General features: G+C 37.8%; 1 protein-coding gene across 5 annotated transcripts in view; it reads right to left on the reverse strand.

Annotated features, from left to right (window-relative positions):
• ZC3H11D (zinc finger CCCH-type containing 11D) overlaps positions 1-16,237 on the reverse strand; it is a 124,403-nt gene that overhangs the window by 72,198 nt on the left and 35,968 nt on the right. For 3 of the 5 annotated variants that reach the window (XM_089307560.1, XM_089307559.1, XM_089307561.1), the window contains exon 13: positions 15,245-15,337. In XM_089307560.1, coding sequence (XP_089163686.1) covers positions 15,245-15,337 — 93 coding nt within the window. Of the gene's footprint in view, positions 1-11,979; positions 12,080-15,244; positions 15,338-16,237 lie in introns of those variants that run through there. The other 2 variants (XM_070052683.2, XM_070052682.2) reach the window with 1 other exon arrangement.

Consider the following 16,237-nt stretch of genomic DNA (forward strand, 5'->3'; position numbering starts at 1 on the left):
AAAGATGAGTTCAGAAATTTGAATTCCTAGCCCCAGTGCTTCATAAATGACTTAAAGGTAAATGTTCCTGCCATGAAGAGGCCCTCATCTTCTACTGCCATAGAGTTGGCTCTCAAAATTTCATCCTGCAAGTAGATGAATTACAATATAGATTGAATTCCCAGAAGAAAAGTGGCCACTATTTAAGTAAGGACGTTAACAGAGAAGGAATTTGTCCTTGAAAGTTAGAAGGGGATATATGGGAAGACTCCAGTGAAGCTAGGAATATTGCACTCCAAATTCTGATGTCTGATGTCTTCTTTAACAGTAGAAAGCAGTTGCTCTGGTCCAACAGACACAGCCCCTCTACCCTCATCATGGATTAACCCTGACAGCTGTATTCAAAGACACTGATTACCCTCAGGACCCTCTACCACCTCTCTTTGCTACTAGACCTATAACTAGATTGAGTCCCCTAAAGAAGAGATATAAGTTGTGCCCCATCAGGGGTATACTCCACAATAACTACAGGAGTTTTCTAACTTATATGACTGAATTCCAGAGAATATTTTTGCGAATGGGTATTAAAAGAGCAGAGTAGTAATTATTAAGAAATACAAAGTTGGATCAGACTAAATTTGCTGTTACAGAGCCCACTTAGCAGTGCTTCTACATTTGTCTCCTATCAGCTTCCATCTAGTCAGCTTTTCAGTTTATTTATTTTATGACGTCTACATAGCTCACAAACATATTTTGGGAGAGAGCGGCAAGATGGTGGAATCGGAAGGGAGCACACTGATAGTCCAGGAAGAGACAGTATAATAAAAGTGGAGATACTGCAGGTTCAAGGAAGAATAGGGGAAGAAACAGCAGAGGAAACTCTTCCGGAACTAGTGATTCATGGTGGACCTGCATGGAGGGCGTGGGAGCCCACGGCTCGGGACACCAGCGGCAGAATCAATGTACCAGCGCTGGAATACAAGGTGAGAAAAACCTCAATAGCCCGAGACACTGGTGGGAAAGCAGAAAGAGGAGACTAGAGGGAACGAGGCTTGAAACCCCGTGGGGAAAAGTTCACCAGGCTAACTAGAAGAGAGAAGAAAAAAAAAAGTGACTGGTACAGACACGAGTTTCTCTCTCTCTCCGCTCACCTCTCAAAGGTGAGCAAGAAAAAGAGCAGGCACCATTTTGGACATACGTCATAAGCAGTGCGACCTCAGGACTGCGCCCACCCTCAGCCAAGCAGAAAAACCTGACTCTGGGGGAGGGGGATGAAATAACAGGAGATTAGGACCTAGTGAATGTGTGGTGCTAATGAAATGAGACTGTGAAAAAAGAGACGGTGGGTGAGAGAACTCACGGAATTCATGTGAGTACTCTCCAGAGATGCTACAATTTGGTAACCTTGGCAACCCAGTGGGAGACTGCAGGAGAATTTGAGCCCACACAGAGGGCAGAACAGATTCCCTGTGTGGTCCTTGGAAAAGAGCTTCTGATCTCTGGCTCCTGTGGGTATATCACTCGCCTGCTAACTACATTCAATTCCAATCAGCTGTGCGGAATTACGTCCCTTCTGAATCAAAAAAAAAAAAAAAAGAAAAGAAAAAGAAAACAAAAAGAAAAAGAAAAAAAAAAAAGGAGAAAGAGAGAGAGATTTACCACACCTAACCTGGGAGTATCACCTTTGGCACACACTTAAACCTGAGGAACCAAACAGAGCTCTCAGGCCACACCCATATCAAGCCTCCAAGGCTCCATCAAAAGCAGACAGTCCACTTAATACAGTCATAGTCATATTATAACATGAAAAAAACACCACAGTGAGGGAAGAAGAATCCAAAGACTATCTCCACAATGCCAAGCAACAAATGCAGAAAACAAGCAAACAAGAACAAGGAAGACATTATGACACCCCCAAATGAACAAGACACCCCAAGCCAAGATTATGAAGATGATGAGATGGAAGAAATGCAAGATATGGATTTCAAAACAATTCTGATAAGAACATTTAGAAGTTTTCAAAAACAAATACTTGAGCTATGGAAATCCTTACTGGAGAGGATAGAAAATCTCATTCGTGAAAATGAAATCTTAAGGAGGAATGAAAATGAAATGCAGAAACAAGTAGAACAGGAAAATGTGATAGTGAAGAGAAATCAAAATAAAATGAACTCAATAGATCAAATGACAAACACATTAGAGAGCCTTAAAAACACAGTCAGTGAAACAGAAGAGAAAATATCGGATTTAGAAGACAAAGCACAGGAAAGTATACAGTCAAACCAAAGAAAAGAAGAGGAAATTAGAAATCTAAAAAATATTGTTGGGAATCTACAGGATACTATTAAAAAAACCAACATTCAGGTTCTAGGAGTTCCTGAAGGCATGGAGAGGGAGAAAGGATTAGAAGGCCTTTTTAGTGAGATACTTGCAGAGAACTTCCCGGGTTTGGAGGAGGACAGAGACATCCTAGTTCAGGAAGGTCATAGAATCCCTAGTAAACAGGACCAAAAGAGATCCTCAACATGACACACTGTAATAAAACTCACCACAGTGAAACATGAAGAAAAGATTCTAAAATGTGCAAGAGAGAAACGTCAGATTACTCTCAGAGGATCTCCAATTAGACTCACAGCAGAATTCTCATAAGAACCCCTACAGGCTAGAAGGGAATGGCGAGACATTGCTCAGGTACTAAGAGAGAAAAACTGCCAGCCCAGAATATTATACCCTGCAAAGCTCTCATTTGTGAATGAAGGTTAAATAAAGACCTTTCCTAGCAAACAGAAATTGAAAGAATTTGTCGCCACTCGTTCAGCCCTGCATAAGATGCTTAAAGATGTGTTACACACAGAAACACAGAAACACAGAAACAAGGTCATCAATATGAAAGAAGGTAAAGGAAGGAAACCTCACAGCAAAAGATCACAGGAAGTTCAAAGCATATATTAGAAAGTATCTTTGGCAAATGGCAGGGCAAAGTTACTACTTATCAATAGTCACATTGAACATTAATGGCCTGAACTGTCCAGTTAAAAGACACCGATTGGCTGATTGGGTTAAGGAACAAAACCCATCTATTTGCTGCTTACAAGAAACACATCTTTCCAACAAAGATGCATGAAGACTGAAAGCAAAAGGTTGGAAAAAGATATACCATGCCAACATAAATGAAAAAAGAGCAGGCATAGCCATCTTAATATCAGACAACATAAACATTACCACAAAAACTGTTAAGAGAGACAAAGAGGGACACTATATAATGATTAAGGGATCAATTCAACAGGAAGATATAACGATTATCAATGTATATGCACCTAATTACAGGGCACTGGTTTATTTAAAAGATTTGTTAAGGGACTGAAAGGGAGACTTAGACTCCAATACAATAGTACTGGGGGATTTCAATACTCCACTCTCAGAAATAGACAGATCAACAGGACAGAAGATCAACAAGGAGACGGTAGATTTAAACGACACTATAGCCCAAATGGATCTAACAGATATCTACAGAACTTTTAATTCCACACATAAAGTATTTACATTCTTCTCAGCAGTACATGGAGCCTTCTCTAGGATTGACCACATACTAGGCCATAAAGCAAGTCTCAGCAAATTCAAAAGAATTAGAATCATAGGATGCAGCTTCTCAGACCACAGAGGAATGAAGTTGGAAATTAGCAACTCAGGAATCCCTAGAGCATATGCAAACACATGGAGATTGAACAACATTCTCCTGAATGAACAATGGGTCAGAGAATAAATCAAAAGAGAAATCAAAAAATTTATGGATGTAAATGAGGATAACAGCACAACATACCAAAACTTATGTGATGCAGCAAAAGCAGTATTAAGAAGAAAGTTTATATCAATAGGTGCCTACATCAAGAAACTAGAAAGGCACCAAATAGATGAGCTTTCAATTCATCTCAAGGATCTAGAAAATCTGCAGCAAACCAGACCCAAATCTAGTAGGAGAAGAGAAATAATTAAAATCAGAGAAGAAATCAACAAGAGTGAATCAAAAAAAAAAAATACAAAACATCAGCCAAATGAGGAATTGGTTTTTTGAAAAAATAAACAAAATTGACACCCCATTGGCCCAACTAACTAAAAAAAGAAGAGAAAAGACCCAAATCATTAAATCAGAGATGAAAAAGGAAACGTAACAACAGACACCACAGAAATAAAAGGAATCATCAGAAATTACTACAAGGACTTGTATGCCAGCAAACAGGGAAACCTATCAGAAATGGAGAGATTCCTGGACACATGCAACCTACCTAAAATGAACCAGGAAGACATAGAAACCCTAAACAGACCCACAACTGAGACAGAAATTGAAACAGTAATAAAGGCCCTCCCAACAAAGAAAAGCCCAGGACCAGATGGATTCACTGCTGAATTCTACCACACATTTAAAGAAGAACTGACTCCAATTCTTCTCAAACTATTCAGAACAATCGAAAAGAGGGAATCCTCCCAAATTCTTTCTATGAAGCCAGCATCACCTTAATTACTAAGCCGGAAAAAGATGCAGCATTGAAAGAGAATTACAGACCAATATCCCTGATGAACATAGATGCAAAAATCCTCAATAAAATTCTGGCCAATAGAATGCAACAACACATCAGAAATTCATCCACCCAGACCAAGTGGGATTTATCCCTGGTATGCAGGGATGGTTTAATGTGCGCAAGACAATCAATGTGATACACCACATTAACAGACTGCAGAAGAAAAACCATATGATTATCTCAATAGACACAGAGAAAGCATTTGATAAAATACAACACCCTTTCATGATGAAAACTCTAAGCAAACTGGGTATGGAAGGAACATTCCTCAATACAATCAAAGCAATTTATGAAAAATCCACAGCCAACATTGTATTGAGTGGGGAAAAGTTGGAAGCATTTCCACTGAGATCTGGTACCAGACAGGGATGCCCACTCTCACCACTGCTATTCAATATAGTTCTGGAAGTTCTAGCCAGAGCTATTAGGCAAGAAAAAGAAATTAAAGGGATACAAATTGGGAAGGAAGAACTCAAACTATCCCTCTTTGCAGATGATATGATCCTTTATTTAGGGGACCCAAAGAATTCTACTAAGAGACTATAGGAACTCATAGAAGAGTTTGGCAAAGTGGCAGGATATAAAATCAATGCACAAAAATCAACAGCCTTTGTATACACAGGCAATGCCATGGCTGAGGAAGAACTTCTAAGATCAATCCCATTCACAATAGCTACAAAAACAATCAAATACCTTGGAATAAACTTATCCAGGGACGTTAAAGATCTCTACGATGAAAATTACAAAGCCTTAAAGAAAGAAATAGAAGAGGATACCAAAAAATGGAAAAATCTTCCATGCTCATGGATTGGAAGAATCAATATCATCAAAATGTCCATTCTCCCAAAAGCAATTTATAGATACAATGTGATACCAATCAAAATACCCAAGACCTTCTTTTCAGATCTGGAAAAAATGATGCTGAAATTCATATGGAGACACAGGAGACCTTGAATAGCTAAAGCAATCTTGTACAACAAAAACAAAGCCAGAGGCATCACAATACCAAATTTCAGGACATACTACACGGCAGTCGTTATCAAAACAGCATGGTACTGGTACAGAAACAGATGGATAGACCAATGGAACAGAATTGAAACACCAGAAATCAATCCAAACATCTACAGCCAACTCATATTTGATCAAGGATCCAAAGCCAATCCCTGGAGTAAGGACAGTCTATTCAATAAATGGTGCTGGGAAAATTGGATTTCCACGTGCAGAAGCATGAAGCAAGACCCCTACCTTTCACCTTACACAAAAATTCACTCAACATGGATTAAAGACCTAAATCTATGACCTGACACCATCAAGTTATTAGAGAACTTTGGAGAAACCCTGCAAGATATAGGTACTGGCAAAGACTTCTTGGAAAACACCCCATAAGCACAGGCAGTCAAAGCCAAAATTAACATTTGGGATTGCATCAAATTGAGAAGTTTCTGTACTGCAAAAGAAACAGTCAGGAAAGTGAAGAGGCAACCAACAGAATGGGAAAAAATATTTGCAAACTATGCAACAGACAAAAGGTTGATAACCAGAATCTACAAAGAAATCAAGAAACTCCATAACATCAAAACAAACAACCCACCTAAGAGATGGGCCAAGGACCTCAATAGACATTTTTCAAAAGAGGAAATCCAAATGGCCAACAGGCACATGAAAAAATGTTCAAGATCACTAGCAATCAGGGAAATGCAAATCAAAACCACAATGAGGTTACACCTCACCCCGGTTAGAATGGCTCACATTCAGAAATCTACAAACAATAGATGCTGGAGAAGATATGGGGAAAAAGGGACACTAACCCACTGTTGGTGGGAATGCAAACTGGTTAAGCCACTATGGAAGTCAGTCTGGAGATTCCTCAGAAAACTGAAGATAACCCTACCATTCAACCCAGCCATCCCACTGCTTGTAATTTATCCAAAGGAAATCAAATTGGCAAACAAAAAAGCTGTCTGCACCTTAATGTTTGTTGCAGCTCCATTCACAATAGCTAAGACCTGGAATCAATCCAAATGCCCATCAACAGTAGAATGGATAAAGAAATTATGGGACATGTACTCTATAGAATACTATACAGCAGTCAAAAACAATGAAATCCGGTTACTTGCAACAAAATGGAGGAATCTGGAAAACATTATGCTGAGTGAATTAAGCCAGTCCCAAAGGGACAAATATCATATGTTCTCCCTGATCGGCGACAACTAACTGAGCACCAAAGGGGAAATCTGTTGAAGTGAAATGGACACTATGAGAAACAGTGACTTGATCAGCTCTTGTCCTGACTGTTGATGTACAATTTAATACTTTATCCCTTTTAGTATTTTTTGTTCTAGTACTATTGGTTGAACTCTGTAATTAACACACAATAATTCTTAGGTGTTTAAATTTTAACTGCAAAGTGATCCCTGTTAAATATAAGAGTGGGAATAAGAGAGGGAGGAGATGTACAATTTGGGACATGCTCAATCGGACTTGCCCCAAATGGTGGAGTTAGAAACGTGCCAGGGGATTCCAATTCAATCCCATCAAGGTGGCATGTACCAATGTCATCTCACTACTCCAAGTGATCAATTTCAGTTCACAATTGATCACACTGATAGCTCTAAGAGGCAAAGGGATCACACAAATAAGACTAGTGTCTGCTAATACTAACTGAAAGAAAAAAAAAGGGAGAGAACGATCCAACCTGGGATGCGGGATACACAGCAGACTCAAAGAATGGCAGATGTCCTAAATAGCACTCTGGCCTCAGAATCAGCCCTTAATCATTCAGATCTGGCTGAAGAGCCCATGAGAGTATTTTAGGCATGGAAAGCCAAGACACTCTGGAAAGAAAAAAAAGAAGAAGACCTAAATGAAACATCTTTGCGAGTGAGATCCCAGTGGAAAGAACAGGGCCATCAAAGAAGGAGGTACCTTTCTCTGAAGGGTGGAGAGAACTGCCACTTTGGCTATGACCCTGTCTGAATAAGATCGAAGTCGGCGAACTCAAAAGGCTTCCATAGCCTTGGCAACTCATGGCTAGAGCCTAGGGAGATTACTGTTGCCATAAACAAGAGTGTCAAATTGTTAAATCAATAACAGGAGTCACTGTGCACTTACTCCTCATGTGGGATCTATCCTTAATGTGTTGTCCAATGTGAAGTAATGCTATAACTAGTACTGAAACAGTATTTTGCACTTTGTGTTTCTGTGTGGGTGCAAACTGATGAAATCTTTACTTAATATATACTAAATCGATCTTCTGTATATAAAGAGAATTGAAAATGAATCTTGATGTGAATGGAATGGGAGAGGGAGCGGGACATGGGAGGGGTGCAAGTGGGAGGGAAGTCAAGGGGTGGGGAGCCATTGTAATCCATAAACTGTACTTTGAAAATTTATATTTACTAAATAAAAGTTAAAAAAAAAAAACAGAAAGAAAAGAAATTCTAAAAAAAAAACCCCATATTTTAGTAACACAGTTTTTGTTTACATCTGTTATGTTTATAAAAAAAATGGCTATATCCTCATGTTCGTGAATGTGAGTACACAGAGTACCATTAAAACCAAACTTTAGGCCAGCGCCACAGCTCACTAGGCTACTCCTCTGCCTGTGGCACCGGCACACCAGTTTCTAGTCCTGGTCAGGGTGCCGGATTCTGTCTTGGTTGCTCCTCTTCCAGGCCAGCTCTCTGCTGTGACCCGGGAGTGCAGTGGAGGATGGCCCAAGTGCTTGGGCCATGCACCCCATGGGAGACCAGGAGAAGCACCTGGCTCCTGCCTTCGGATCAGCGTGGTGCGCCGGCTGCAGCACACTGGCCGCGGAGTCATTGGAGGGTGAACCAATGGCAAAGGAAGACCTTTCTCTCCGTCTCTCTCTCTCACTGTCCACTCTGCCTGTCAAAAAAAAAAAAAAAAACAAAACAAAACAAACAAACAAACAAAAAACCGAATTCTAATTCTTCTCAAGCTATTCAAAACAATTGAAAGGTGGGGGTATTCTCCCAAACTCCTTCTATGAAGCCAGAATCACCTTAACTCCTAAACCAAAAAAAGATAAAACAAAGAAAAAGAACAATAGACCAATATCCCTGGTGAATACAGACACAGAAATATTCAACAAAATACTAACCAATTGAATCCAACAACACATCAGAAAGATCATTCACCCAGACCAAGTGGGATTTATGTTTGGTATACAATGATGGTTCAACATTCACAAATCAATAAATGTGAAACATCACATTAAGAAACTGAAGAACAAAAGCCATATGATTATCTCAATAGATGCAGTGATAAAATAAGGATAAAATAAAGCATCCTTTCATGATGAAAATCAAGCAAATTGGGTATAGAAGGAACATTCCTCAACACAATGAAGGAAATTTATGACAAACCCATGGCCAACATCTTACTGAATGGGGAAAAGCTGGAAGCATTCTCATTATGATCATACAAGGATACTCACTCTCACCATTACTATTCAATATGCTCCTGGAGATTTTAACTAGAGCCATTAGGAAAGGAAAAGAAATCAAAGGGATACAAATTGGGAAGAAAGAAGTCAAACTATCCCTATTTTCAGATGACATGATTCTACACATAGGGGATCCAAAAGACTCCACTGAGAGAATATTGGAACTCAGAGAAGAGTTTGGTAAAGTTGCAGAATATAAAATTAACATACACAAAAATAATCAATAGCCTTTGTATACACAGCTAATGCCATGCTGAGAAAGAATTTCTAATATCAATCCCATTCATAATAGCTACAAAAAAATCAAATACCTTGGAATAAATTTAACCAAGGATGTCAAAGATCTCATGATGAAAATTATAAAACATTAAAGAAAGAAATATAAAAGGACACAAAAAAGGGAAATATCCCATATTCATAGATTGGAAGAAACAACATCATCAAAATGTCCATAGTCCATACTAACAAAAGCAAATATACAGATACAACATGATTCCAATCAAAATACCAAAGAAACTCTTCTCATATCTAGAAAAAACAATGCTGAAATTCATATGGATATTCAAGAGACCCCAAATAGCTAAAGCAACCTTATACAGCAAAAACAATGCTGGATGCATCATAATATCAGGTTTCAAGACATACTACAGGCAATTATAATTAAAACAAGCCTGGTACTCACACAAAAACAGATGGGTAGACCAATGGAACCAAATAGAAACTCCAGAAATCAATCTATGCATCTATAACCAACTTATCTTTGACAAAGGAGCGCAAATCAATCCCTGGAACAAGGACAGTCCCTTCAACAAATTCTGCTGGGAAAACTGGATCTTCACATGCAGAATTATGAATGAAGACACCTACCTTACACCTTACATAAAAATCCACTCAAAACTGATCAAAGACCTAAATCTATGATCCAATGCCATCAAATTATTAGAGAACATTGAGGAAATGCTGTAAGACACTGGCATAGGCAAAGACTTCTTGAAAAAGACCCCAGAAGCACAGGCAATCAAAGCCAAAATTGACAAATGGGATCACATCAAATTGAGAAGTTTCTACACTCAAAAGAAACATTCAGCAAAGTGAAGAGGCAACCAATAAAATGGTAGAAAATACTTTTAAACTATGCAACTGTTAAAGGATTAATATCCAGAATCTGTAAAGAGCTCAAGAAAGTCAACAATAACAAAACAATCAAGTTAAGGACTTGAACTGACATTTTTCAAAAGAGGAAATTCAAATGGCCAACAGACACATGAAAAATGCTCAGGATCAGGAGTAATCAAGGAAATGCAAATCAAAACCACAATGAGATTTCACTTCACCCCAGTCAGAATGGCTTTCATACAGAAACCACAAAGAACAAATGCTAGTGAGGGGGGGGGGGGTGGAATGTACCCTAATCCACTGTTGGTAGGAATGTAAACTGGCCCAGCCACTGTGGAAGAGAGTACCTCAGAAATCTGAATATAGACCTACCATATAAGCCGGCTATTTCACTATTGGGAATTTACCAAAAGGAAATGAAAGCAGTTTACGAAGGAGTTTTCTGCACACCCATGATTGTTGCAGCTCAAATTACAATAGCTAAGATATGAAATCAACCTAGATATCCATCAACTAAAGACTAGATAAATAAATAATGGAATACTACACAGAGCTAAAAAAAAAAAAGAAATCTTGTTGCTTGCAACAAAATGGATGCAACTGGAAGCCATTATACTTAGAGAAATAAGCTAGTCCCCAAAAGACAAATACCATATGTTTTCCTAAAAGGTGATCTATAGAAGTGAAACTGACACTTTAAATAAGTCCCCAAAAGACAAATACCATATGTTTTCCTAAAAGGTGATCTATAGAAGTGAAATTGACACTTTAAATATTGAACAGCTCTTGTCTCAACTGCTGAGGAACAGTTTTTATTTTTTATTTTTTTGCATACTATTTGTTGAACTCTTTCCTTACTGTAGGAAATCTATATATTAATCATATGTGTATAAAGTTAATTGAAAAAGATCTTTGTAAAACACAAATAATAATGAGAATAGGAGAGAGAGGAGGAAGAAGGGTCAGAGTGCGGGCAGAAGGAGGGTAGGATGGGAAGAATCATTATTTTCCTAAATTAGTTTATATTAAATGCATCAAGTTTGTATACCTTAAATAAACGGTTTCTAGTTTAAAAAAAAAAAAAGAAAGAAAGAAGCTTTCAGTTGATCTCTCTTTTGTTAGCATTTATACTGCTGGAGTTACTAAAGTCTTAAAACTTCATCAAGACCTTTTGGGTTACCATGTTATTAATTCACTCTTTTTTGGTTAAACATGTCATTTTCTCCAATATGATCCTATAACTTCATTTTTCATGGCAAGCAAATGTTTATTTTTTATTTGAATATAGCATATCTCAGCAGATCTTGTACTTGCCAATTAAAAAGACACTGCCTTGCATAATGAACCAACCTCTGTCTCTTTCTGCCACACATCAAAGTCTATTTCTGTGCAAATATCTCTAACATACTCATCATCAAACTGTAACCCTGGGACTGCACTGAATTTGTTTACACTTGTTATGTCTTATATTGCTGAAGGCCCAACTTAAAAGCTAAGTAAAGAAAGAAAAACATGAGGTTTCTTCCATAAAGAATATTGTAAAACAGAGATTAAGGGCACAATTTTATGACTCAATCTGTGCAATCTAACTTGGTTCACAATTAAAGAATGATTTTAATTGTCAAACTTTTAAATTTTATTAAATGTTTGAAGCAATGCATTGAATGAATTCCAGACCTACATAAATACACAGGCAGCTGTTTGTAATTTGCATATTTATCAGTTTTGAAAGAGCACAATGTACTTCCTGCATCTTATTTTCAGAATTTGCATTTTATCATCTTTGGCTATCCCGTATATGGTATGGAGTACTTGAATATCTCATTCTTTGAATTTTCATTTTCGATTGTAAATCAGATGATGTCTGACACTTTTCTCTTTTCTCATTTTTCCTCTTCTCTCAACCTCCAAGTTTACTTACTCCCATTTCTTCGTGGCTCTAATAATAAAATATACAAAATGTTGATTATTTTCTATTTCAATTTTCAGGGCACTGATAGTTCATATTTCTTTTGCTAATGGCCATGAAATTCAAAGACAAAACAAAAACTAAGCTTATTACTTTCATTCATAAATATTCAAAATCAATTCAGGTCTTTTTGCTGCTTAATATGTAGTGCACTTGGGTGGAGGAGTGGAAAGTAATGGAAATGATACTATCTATAAGGCTGTGCAATGGGACACTTAGAATGAACTCAGTCAGTCACCTCCATTGCATCAACTACATTCCTATCAGAAAGGACACATGGCCTCTAGGGAAAGCCAACAATGAGAATGACATCTTCAGGTCTCTGCAGCTCCTGCCCCTGCCTCTCACAAGGCACTCACATTTTCCTTTCCTATTGCATTATCATCACAGTATCCAACACCATTTTCCCAAAAGGCTCCTCTCACTCATTTACACTTCTATGGCCTTGGCTGTCAGAGCCTTAGAGAAACAGACTAGAGGCAGCTTGTGTTTTCTGCCTCCTTCCTTCCAGCAGTCCATCTGTCCACTGGGAAATGTTGAAACTGCTGCCCTGTACCCTAGCAGAAATATGTGGAGAAAGAAACAGAGCTCATCTTTCTCTTCCTGCTCTGCTGATGACAACAACAATCCAAAAGGGTAAGAGTTTTGGAGTCAGAAATTTATGAGTGAAAAGCAAGTAAGAAAATACATTATATACGATAAAATTTTATAAAAGGTATTTAATTTCTTGACTTCAGGTCCCTAGTCTTCCTGATGTAAAAAACTGACCTAGATCTAGATCTTTCACATCTAGTTCTCAGTCCAACACAGTGATTTCTTAGTCACTTCACTTTTGCATTTCAATCAAATTCAGACTTAATTTTTTCCTCAGGGTTTTATTCCTAGCAAGTTTACTAACGTAGATCCTAATTTCTGGGTAGGGAGAGGGGAGAAAGGTTACTTCTCTGTGGCAGCTAGGAAGAGAATATCACTTCAGATCTTGTCAAGTATGGTTCTGTGCTATACTCTTATTTCCCTTGAAGGTGGTCCAGATAATGTAGTCAAAGGTTTATCAAACTTTAATGTGTATGCTAAACATGGAGGCATGCTTTCAAATTTAGATTCTGATTTAGTGAGTCTGGGATGGGGACTCTGCTTTTTTTCACAAATTCCTAGATGGTATCATTACAGCTGGTTTTCAGATCATACTTTAAACAATATTTGGTCAGTGGATGCTGCTTTGGTTTCTATTTGGCTCTTTATTAGAGGCAACCCATTGACACTGCTAAGTACCCCTCACACACCTCAAGAGGGCTGAACAACAAACATTTTTCCAATGCTTCAGTTCCAGCCAGTAGACCTTGTATAAATCAATTAATCTGTTCTCAGGACCTCTCTCCTGCTTGAGGTCCCCAGGAACATCGGATGGCCTGGCACCTGCAAATCTCAAGAAGCTATATTTAGCCCTGATGTGTCAGACATGGTCTGACTTCCCCCCAACTCAGATGACACTGAAAAGCTCTCCCCAAAGCTTTTCACCCCCTGTAACATCTAGGAAAGGCAACACAGTCACAGATGGATGCATAGATCCTGTGCTACAAGTGGAAGGTACACTTCCCATACACACGTAGATGCACAGACTCTGCAATGCACATAGATGGTGTTTCCTGTTCACACCTGGATGTGCAGATCCTATCTATACATAAATGGCACACACGGATATGTAGATTGTGTACTACACAGGGATGGTACATGTTTCCTGTTCACACACACATGCAGATTCTGTGTTACACATACATGCTACATTTTTCTTGTTCACACAGACGTGTAGATTCTGCACTACACTTGGAAGGTACATGTTTCCTCTTCACACATGGACACATAGATTCTGCACTACACACAGATGGAAGATGTTTCCTGTTTGGAAGTGATCCTTCTTTCCCCAATCCTTCTTGGGAAAACAGGGGAGAAGACTACTGGAACACAAGAGCAGTCAAAGGGATCGATGGGATAAGGAGAGAGGGAGGAGCACATCCTTCATTACTCCAAATATCATCCTGTCCTTAAGGAAACCATAGAAGAAATGGCTGTAGCTCAATGATTTCTAATTTCATCCATAAATCTGATCAACTTTTCACCTCTGTATCCGCTAAAATTAAGTGCAATTACATGTGATAGACCAACCAAAATTAAGTGAAAATATAGGCAATTAAGTAACACTGCATTAGAGTTATCTCACAGTACAACGCGATTTGAGAAAAGACAGGAGAAAAAGCTGTCGTTTTTGTGTAAATATATACACAAGCTACTTCTGCACTGAGTCACAGTGCAGTTAGAACTATTTCAAGAAGCGTCATGTCAACTCTTCATTTTGGCAAGGGGAAGGTTTCTAGTCTGGACATATTCTGGTTCGTTCTGGGAGGCTCTGGAATAAGAATTTATGGATTTTAGGTTATTTAGAAAGTTTTAGGCTATGTCTGTAGGTAAGATAGCCCTTTCTGGAGCTTTTTCTGACAGGTTCAGTTATATGAGAAGTAACTGAATCCACTGTATCCTGTGTGGTTTTCCAAACTTACATAGTCAGCCCAGGGTAGGTTGGGAGGAGACACTAACCTGTTTAGCAGGACAGTCTGAGGTCAGGGCTATTACGAACTTCAAACCCAAGAGATTCCCAGGATCCCTTCACCCTCCGAGAGCACAAGGTACAACAAACATGGGAGCATGGACACTTAGAACCTCCTGGACAAGAAAACTCATCTTGTGTTCTCTGTTAGCCTTTACCAGCCAGTGTTTGTCTATTGTAAATATAGCAAGGCTTTAATATGTTACTTGTGTCAAAATACATTTTATATATTTACTTTGTAGTAAAATGTGTCTTAACATATTACATAATCACTGCAATTACTATGCTTATTGTCAAGGAAAGAACTGTATCAGAATGTTTTCTAGTAACAGAAAAATAGGCAAAGCGGAAAACAGTAAAACAAAATTAAGTTGGTAGTACATACCATACTACCAACTCCATGAATAAAATGTGCATCTATGCCATGGAAATTTTATTCATTTTAATGTTTTCTGAAATACATTCCTTGAACTTAACAACTTGTTCATTTTCAGAATTGCACAATATCATGAAAATCACCAGTAAATGTTTACCTGGATAAATCTTTTCAGTTTTTGAATATGTCTTTGGAAAAGGAATTCTTTTTCTCCAGGCTGAACTATTATATGATGTTGACATATATTTGTCTGAGAAAAAAAGACCAGAATTAAATATAAATTTTATAATTTGAAAATCACATTCCAAGGGTGTTTCAAAGTTATAAACAACTCAGGGGTGAAGGTACTCTCTAAGTATTTCATTTTACCATTTAAAAGCTAAGATATCAGGGATATAAGTGAATTTATTAAGACTATTTAAGTTATCAGCAAACATAGTTGCAGATCTCTTAATTGGCTGTCCAATTCCTCAACTAAAGCTCTCTCCCATGAGGATAAGCTAGAGCGTCTAATGTTGAGATGTAATAAAAATATTCACTGCCTTGCTTAACCATGATTTTGCATATAATTTTATAATTTTGTAGACCTTTAAAAAACATCCATGAGATATAGCGCAAGTTCTATTTCCATCTCCAGTCACAGTGACCAGTATACAATACAGCACTCCTTGCCCCAGTAAGTCAGAACATTTATATATCGGCCTGCTCCTTAAATACACACTTTTCTCTGACATCGCTACATTTCAACTATTATCTAAGAAGGTTATAAGTGTGTTTTCAAGAATTACTTTGCAGCTGAGAATCTCAAAGCCTGGTGCATAACAATACCAAGGATTTGTTACTTTTCTTGTGCTGACATGTTCGCTAACAGTACAAAACAATACAGAGTGCTACTGATGGCATATTCACCCAATCTAGATACTGGCAACAAACTATTCTAGTACTTATTGTATTTTTCAAAGCCATATACTTGCAGTAAAATAATAGTAATAAATATAATAATAGTAATAGTAATGAATAAAATTGAAAGCTAATTTCATCTAAGAATATCCTTCTTTACAAATCTATATATAAATTATTATATTTTAAAAGAGACAAATAATTTCAGTAAAACATATTTAAATAAAGAAATAACCTAAGAAAGACACAG

Source organism: Oryctolagus cuniculus, chromosome 11 (assembly GCF_051225735.1).
Source record: "Oryctolagus cuniculus isolate XC-2025 breed Fujian yellow rabbit chromosome 11, ASM5122573v1, whole genome shotgun sequence".
In the NCBI taxonomy this organism is placed as follows: Eukaryota; Metazoa; Chordata; class Mammalia; order Lagomorpha; family Leporidae; genus Oryctolagus; species Oryctolagus cuniculus.